Below are 8,390 nucleotides of genomic sequence, written 5' to 3'. Positions count from 1 at the left end.
AAGTCAGGAACTGATGTAGGAGAGAAGGTGAGGAGGTTCCTGCAGTCAGCGTTCACAATCATCCCACAGGTTTTCCAGAACTCTATAGCAGGAGATCCTCCACCACAAACCATTTAAAGCAGATCTTCATGGAGCTGCACAGGGGCATTGCCATGCTGGAGCAGGTTTGGGTTTCCAAGTTCAAGTGAAGGCAAAATGTTATCATACCGTGTCCAAAGACGTTGGGTACGATTGTGTGCCTCCAACTCCAGGGTCCCAATACTTTTGTTCATATAGTGTATTATAGGAAAGGAAACCGTCTGACCAATCAGAATAGAGAACTTACTAATGCATGTGTGTGTGTGTGTGTGTGTGTGTGTGTGTGTGTGTGTGTGAGTGAGTAAAAATGTTTAAATATAGAGCTGTGGTTTATCAGTGAACGTTGATCTGAGTGCTGCGTGACCTTTAGGTCTTTTCTGCGGTAGAGGGCACGGGGTTGTGGCACGACCAGGAAGAGCTCAATTGGTTAATAGCCTTGCCGCTGATCCTCGCCGTTTTGTAATGGAGGAAACCACGGTCTGAGGTTTGAGTCAGGGGGAAACGTTAGCAGATGTCAGACAGGCCAGGTACACACACACACACACACACACACACACACACACACACACACGAGACAAGGACCTGTGAGACACACTCATCTAGGCCATGACCAATCATTATCGGTGAGCGTCAGCCAGCGCTGTTGCTCATAGTCGAGGCACGCGCTGTTTCTAATGACAAAATGGAAGTTTGGTTCTCTTTAAAATCACATCTGTGATTAGGACTGGCTCGGATTCCGACGCCGGTTTCACAAAGGCTGCAATTTTTTGTTCCAGGTACTGCCTGGATGATTGAGACACGGGTTTATACAAGAAAATGGTATAAATCTGGAGTTTTTGGCGCAAAGAAAAAGAAAAAACACGAGCGCAGAAAAAGAGTGACGGCAGTTTGCGGCGTGTCTGGCGTGAGACGGTTAGCGAGGTAAGACAGGAGAGACAGCGAGACGAGGAGCCGCGGCGTGTGAGCGAACGCAGACGAGTGGAGGAGACGTGCTGGCGTGAATCGCTCGGTTCTCCGCCCTTTGAGAAGGAGCAGAGCGAGGAGGTGGAAACGCTCACGTTTAAAGGAAACGCTCGCGAGTCGGGCCTCGTGCTCTGTTTCCTAATCTCACGCTCTAATTAAAGACAGAGGAAGAAAAGCAGAAAGTTCTTCCCGATAACATTTATATTCTGTTAAATCCTGCAATACTTTTTTCTATAGTAACAGTTTTTTTCTGGATGGAGGTGTTTGTTTAATGGAAGGAGTCTCCAGTGTCAGTTCTTTGTGACGATTGGAGCTACTGATGTATTCTAAGTGTTTGTGTTTTTATAAACAGGTGCCCTGGACCACATCACTGTGAGCACCAAGGATGGGAAATTCCCCCTGAACCAGCTCGGCCAGATCTCCATGAAATCTCCACAGCTCCTCATCATCAACATGGCCAGTTACCCAGAGGTACACTCAGGGGCTTTTAGTGTTTATTCATTGCTTCTGGCTCCTCCAAGAGGTTCTGTATTACCCTTTAGAGGTGTGTGAAGATCTGTGCTGAATTTGGTGGCGAGCGATGGAGCAAGTCAGCGTTCTGAAAGAAAGAAGTGACTGAGCGAGGCAGTGTTCAGATCCATGAAGCGAGTCAGCGTTTTAGATCCTATGGAGCGAGTCGGTGTACTGAAAGTAAGGAATGATGCGGCGAGTCAATGATCAGATCCATGGACTGAGTCGCTGTTCTGATGGAGTCAGTGAGTCAGCGTTCCACTTGGGGGGTCGAGTCAGTGAGTCAGCGTTCGGATCGAGTCAGTGAGTCAGCGTTCGGAGCGTTCGGATCGAGTCAGTGAGTCAGCGTTCGGATCGAGTCAGTGAGTCAGCGTTCGGATCGAGTCAGTGAGTCAGTCCTGCTGTATGTGACTCTGATGGATGGTTGGAAGGAAACGTTCTTTGATCCCGCAGTGATTGAAGCAGAGGCCAGGAGTCTGTCAGTGATCAGGAAATGACCGCACACTGCCCTCTGCAGCACAGAGCTACACACACACACACACACACACACACACACACACACACACACACGTGTATATATATCACTCTGTCATTGTTTTTCCCTCTCTTTCTCTCTGGTTGTCTTGTTTTCTTTCTGTTTCATTTTTCTCCCTACAGTTTAATTTAACACGCAGAGTCTCTCTGTCTTTCTCTCTCTCTCTCTCTCTCTCTCTCTCTCTCTCTCTCTCTCTCTCTCTCTCTCTCTCTCTCTCTCTCTCTTTTTTGTTCTTTTACCCTCTCTGATTCCATATCTCTCTCTCTCTCTCTTTACATATATAGCTGTAGTCTGTCCTGTTCTCTCTGACTTTCTTTCTCTCTCTCCCTCCCTCTCTCTCTCTCTCTCTCCCTCTCTCTCTCTCTCTCTCTCTCTCTCTCTCTCCCTCTCTCTCTCTCTCTCTCCTCTCTCTCTCTCTCTCTCTCTCTCTCTCTCTCTCTCTCTCTCTCTCTCTCTCCCTCTCTCTCTCCTCTCTCTCTCTCCCTCTCTCTCTCTCTCTCTCTCTCTCTCTCTCCCTCTCTCCCTCTCTTTCTTTCTGATGGATGATTTTTCCTCCTGGATTAAAGGTTCCTGAATGTTTTAGGATTTCGTTTCACTCTGTCTCTCCCCAGAGCAGGATTTCAGTAAAGCCGGTTATTAAACTCGCTGTAATAACAGAAGTTAATGGAATCTGCAGGACTTCAGAATGAAAGAGAAATATTTATTTATGTAAGATGTATAATATTCGTTATTTGCATTCATAAGCATAAGGGGGTCTTTCCTCGACCTGAAAAGCGGACGTCAGACTCCTGCAGGACACGTTCGCTATCATTTCGATATCACGCCTGTGTTCAGGTTAAAGTCTGTGTTCAGGCTTTCCACCTCTCCGTCCCTGATAGTTTTCACGGAGTGTTTTCCCACCGTCCACGTCTGTGGATCAGCGATTACGCTCCAGAGCCTGCGCAGGACGTCCATGGAGGTGCTCAGCCCCCGGCTCGAGGGCAAACAGCTTTATAATGATCCTAATCCATTACACGAGCCGTCGTCGTTTTCCCGTCATTCATTACAGCGCCATTGAGAAAAAAAACTCCGAGTGTCTGCTGTGTGAGAGTTCATCAAAGAGCAGCGGTTAAACGCTTAAACCTTCTCTCGAGTCATTAGGGGTGTGTTTACTTTAGCTCCACTTTACTCCACTTTGCTTTGAACTTTTTTTTTTCTTTTTTCTTTTTTCCTTTCTTTGTCTTTTCTTGTTTAGAAGGCATTACCTTAACCATGAGGTCTTCTCCATTGGAGGCACAGCTGCCCAGGGAAATAATCATAAATGAAATTCAGAGAGCAATCAGCAACACACACACACACACACACACACACACACACACACACACACACACTCTCTCTCTCTCTCTCTCTCTCTCTCTCTCACACACACACTCACACGCTCTGTATCGATCATTCAGCGTGAGAGAGGCGCTCCGAGGGGGAACCAAAACGAGTGCTTTTGAGAAACAAACCACAGAAATAATCCACCTTTCTGACTGCGCCAAAGTGCAGGAAAAAAAAACCCTCAAGTTGTTCAAGTTCACTTTTTAAACCCCAGCCAGATGTGATCAGATGTTTTTGTGGATAAAGTTCACAGTTCTATCTGTGGTCTTTTATGTGATTATAAATAACTTCCAGAGTTCATGTGGGATCAAAAGCTCGTGTTCGTCCACATTCACCTGCAGTACAAACGGTTCAGCATGAGTGAGTGTGTAATGTGTGTGAGTGTCTGGTAACTGAGTGAGGGTGTGAATGTAGAGTGTGTTGAGTGTGTAGTGAACAAGTGTAAAAAGGGTCTGCTGTGTGTGTGTGTGTGTGAGAGAGAGAGAGAGAGGTAGTAGCTGGTACAACAGTCTTAGCTTGAGGTCAATAACCCCCACCCTCTGTGTGTGTGTGTGTGTGTGTGTGTGTAGGCCACAGCAGCCGCCACTCGTGCACTACAGGAGAGCAGCATGAAGCTGAACCCAGAAGTTGAGGGCACCATCATCAGGGTCCCTATTCCCAAGTAAGTGTGTGTGTGGCCTGAGGGCAAAAACTTAACAAAACACTTTCACCTTCCAATGGCCTTTCTGTATCTTTGCCTTCCCCCCCCTTCTCTCTCTCTCTCTCTCTCTCTCTCTCTCTCTCTCTCTCTCTCTGTCCCTCGTCTCTTCTCTCCTCTTCTGTTGTCCTGATCAGTGCTCTGCAGTACTGTTTTGTATTGAGTCCTCGTCTGCGTCTGCTCTGTGGTAGCAGGTGCTTGTCTGGCGGAGGATTGTGAAGGGGCCGGCCGTGGCGTCTGTAATCAGTGCAGTCTCGTCTCACACATTAGCGTTTTTATAAAACACAGTGCGCGGCTTGATTGGATCCCAGTCACTAATTACACACATTGTTTTCAGTAAACACGCAGCACTCTGGGCCTGTTTACACACCGCCTCGTATCGCAGCTCTCATTACAGAGCTGCAGCAGGAGGAAACCTCATCCACCAAGCAGGAGTCAGAGCCTCACTCACGCCTCACTTTTTCATCACTCGGGCTCTCACTCCTCCTCCTTCACTCACGCCTCACTCGGGCTCTCACTCTTCCTTCACTCACGCTTCACTTGGGCTCTCACTATTGCTTCACGTGCGCTTCATTTTGGCTCTCACTCACTCACGCCTCACTCTTGCTCTCACTCCTGCTTCACTCACGCCTCACTCGGCTCTCACTCCTGCTTCACTCCTGCTTCACTCCTGCTTCACTCCTGCTTCACTCGGGCTACACTCGGGCTTCACTCAGGCTCTCACTCCTGCTTCACTCCTGCTTCATTAGGGCTCTCACTCTTGGAGTAACTCTTTGACGAAGAGTAACTCGCGAAAAAATCTGATTCGTAAGACGAGAAAGTTTGGAGTTACATTTAAAACATAGTTTGTACTAAAATATTACATTATTATTGTAATATTAATATAAAGTAATAAATTATACATTAAAAATAAACATTTATGACAAGTAATTCACAATTTTTGTAAAGTTTTCAGTAAAGTACATGTACAATTCCCCCTGAAAAAGGAAACATCAAAAGGAGAGTCAAAACTTTGCCATTTTTTGTTACTCGCGAGGGGTCATAGAACGTAACCCCCGTGAGTATCGAGGTTTCACTGTGTGTGTGTGTGTGTGTGTGTGTGTGTGTGTGTGTGTGTGTGTGTGTGTGTGTGTGTGTGTGTGTGTGTGTGTGTTTTGATCGGAAGCCCTATATTTTAACCACTGAGCTTCTTCTTAGTAATAATTTCAGGACTTGTTATTGGGAGAAATGGGAAAAGTAATTATTCACTATTTTTATGTTTAAATGTATTTGGTAATTTCCTGACATTTGTGTAGTAAAATTTGTGCAGGTGTACAGTGTATAAAACACTCTGCTGTGTGTGTGTGTGTGTGTGTGTGTGTGTGTGTGTGTGTGTGTGTGTGTGTGTGTGTGTGTGTGTAAACGGCAGGGTGACCCGGGAGCACAGGGAGAACCTGGCCAAGTTGGCAAAGCAGTTCAGTAACAAGGCGAAGGAGTCGGTGAGGAGGGTTCGCTCCAACACCCTGGCTCAAGTGAAGAGGAGTAAAGAGGGCGTGTCTGAGGACACCATCCACCTGATCGAAAAACAGGTGAGGAGACGCAGGATGTTACAGCAGCTCTGAGTTCAGACCTGCAGGACTTATGCAGGTTTACCTTTAATCCAAATCTTATCTAAAGTGGTTTATATTTAATCCACATCTAATATGTAGTGTTTATTTGATCTGGATCTATTCTAATGTGTCTTTGTATTTACTCTTAAGTGTTTTGTATTTAATTTGGATATAATCTAAAGTGGTTTGTGTTTAATCTGAATCGATTTAAAAAGTGGTTTATACGTATTTAATTCAGATTTAACCTGAAGTGGTTTGTAGTTAATCCACATTTAATCTGAAGAGGTTTGTATTTAGTTTGGATATAATCTACAAGGTGTTCATACTTGTTCTGGATCCAATTTGAAGTGGTTTATATATAATCTGGATGTAACCTAAAGTGGATTATATATATTTTGGATTTTGAAGTCGTCTGTCTGTCTGTCTGTCTGTCTGTTTATATTTGATCCGGATCTAATTTTAAATGTTTGTTGTAATTAATCTGGATTTAATATAAAGTGGTTTATTTGTAATCTGTATGTAATCTACATTTGATTTAATATTTTATTTAGTTAACTATTTATATATTTGTTTGTTTGTGACTTGTGTCTCAGGTTCAGCAGATGGCAGACGGTTTCGCAGCAGACATCGACAAACAGCTCGCCTCTAAAACCAAAGAGCTCCTGGGCTGAAACACACTGGGTTTTTTTTTTTTTATTGAAGGAAAGTTCTCAACAGTGTGATTTATTTCCTCAGAAGCTCTGAAACGTTTTGAAAAAACAAGCAGATTTCGTTTTCCCTTCAAATTAAATAAATATCCCGTAACGCAGCATGATGATGAACCCACACTGTATAAGGCGGCGCTCGTTTGTTTGTGTGTTTTTTTTAATCACGCATAAATAAACGTTGCCATGGCACGGCAGCAGGCGTCGTCCGGCCACGCCCATCCTCACATCCACACAACCTCGGGATAAACAGTGGGGGAGAGACAGATGAAGTTTTAATGTGATTGGAGGTTTCCTCCCTGCTCATCAGAGCCACGCCACATTTATCCCACGTGCGTTTATGGAAGAAAGTACAGAAGCGAATGTAAACTCGTCAGGCTCTCAACAAGACGCTCGTTTTCTTCTGCGTGTGGGAATAAAACACAAAGCATTGGATCATTTCAGTCTGTCACAGATGACTTTTCTATCTCAACCTGATCTCTCGCATTCTTTTAGTACAAAATGCACCGAAAATCCTCGACAGAACAAACAAACCCGTCAGGGGGAGTAAGTGAGTGAATAAACAGGCGTTTAGACGAGCCGGTCCACAGGCAGGGTTTCACCGAGGCAGGGTCCATATGTCAGTAATTTGGGGGCATTGTGTATCTTGGCCTGGACTGGAGGCTCATGATCGATGAAGGGGGTGAAAATCCCGAGTTTCTGGCTCTGTGCTCGGGTCGGAAAATTGCTTTCAGCTGATAGCTTCACTTCGCTTTACATTTATCACAGGGATTGTGGCGTCTCTCTCTCTCGCTCTCTCGCTCTCTCTCTCTCTCTGTGTGTGTGTTTACAGCCGCCATGCCAGTTAGTGTGGCAGGAGCTCGGTTGGGTGTGTGTGTGGGGCCACCAGGGGTTACTTAGAATGTTTTTCCTTCTGTGTCGCTGTAAATATACAGGCATAAATTGACTCTGTAAACTTTTCAATCCGAAAGCAAGCTCCTCGGTCGGAGTCACACGCTCGACTCAGAAGCACAATCAGGATTTAAATCCACAGGGAAACAAAATGGCCACCACTCTTTGGCAGCTTGGGCCAAAGCCAGTTGTTGAAAATGCTTAGATTTATCGAGTTTTATGACGGTGTGAACTCGTCCAAATGTCAACGGCGACTCCGCAAGTACATCCGGCTGTAGTGCGTTAGCTTTTATAACAGTGGCTCATTCGTAGGGACGTGTCTGAACATGTTTAATTGTTGCAGAGGTTAGTGTGAGAAGACGTTTGTGCGTATGTTTAACGAAGGAGTCTTCAGTTTCATGGAAAAAATGCAATGCTCTGCAATTCCGTATGGTACAGATAGATCACTTTTACTTTCTTTGGTTCAGACAAACAGCAAATCATCAATTTATTTAGGTGCCTTCTGACTCCTAATGGCCCCTTTCACAAACACACCTTTGTAGTAAAAAAACTAAACAAAAAAAAAACACTTTGAAAGATGCAGCTCTACCTCTGCCATGTTAATCAATTTTTTTTGTCACTCTCAGGACAGCAGTGGTGCTGAGAGAACGTGCTCGAGAAACAAAGAGAAATCAATATATATATCAAGAATTGGTTACAAATTATTGGTCACTTTCTGAATAATCAAAGTACAGCGCATCTAATGATTATATCAAGGCATCATGGTACAAATACCCTGGAGCCAATGCTCACTTTATTAAATCGTTAATATGCATGCATATATTTACATACATACATATGCATACACACATATATATATATATATATATATATATATATATATATATATATATATATATATATATATATATATATATATATATATATATATATATATATATATGTGTGTGTGTGTGTGTGTGTGTGTGTGTGTGTGTGTATATATATGAATATTTTCCACTCGGTTGATGCATAATGTGCTTTTTCATTTCGAAGTTAAACGATGATGTTCGTGTCTAAAC

At 44.1% G+C, this 8,390-nt stretch overlaps 1 protein-coding gene across 1 annotated transcript in view; it reads left to right on the top strand.

Annotated features, from left to right (window-relative positions):
• mrrf (mitochondrial ribosome recycling factor) overlaps nt 1-6,873 on the top strand; it is a 13,285-nt gene extending 6,412 nt beyond the window's left edge. The window contains exons 4-7 of the mRNA XM_083568857.1: nt 1,394-1,512; nt 4,018-4,109; nt 5,554-5,713; nt 6,328-6,873. Coding sequence (XP_083424983.1) covers nt 1,394-1,512; nt 4,018-4,109; nt 5,554-5,713; nt 6,328-6,405 — 449 coding nt within the window. The 3' untranslated portion in view covers nt 6,406-6,873. The remainder of the gene's footprint in view (nt 1-1,393; nt 1,513-4,017; nt 4,110-5,553; nt 5,714-6,327) is intronic.
• The last annotated feature ends 1,517 nt before the right edge of the window (nt 6,874-8,390 follow it).

Source organism: Silurus aristotelis, assembly GCF_946808225.1.
Source record: "Silurus aristotelis genome assembly, chromosome: 18".
Classification (NCBI taxonomy): domain Eukaryota; kingdom Metazoa; phylum Chordata; class Actinopteri; order Siluriformes; family Siluridae; genus Silurus; species Silurus aristotelis.
The sequence above is the reverse complement of the archived record's forward strand: the minus strand, read 5'-3'. Positions and strand labels throughout refer to the sequence as shown.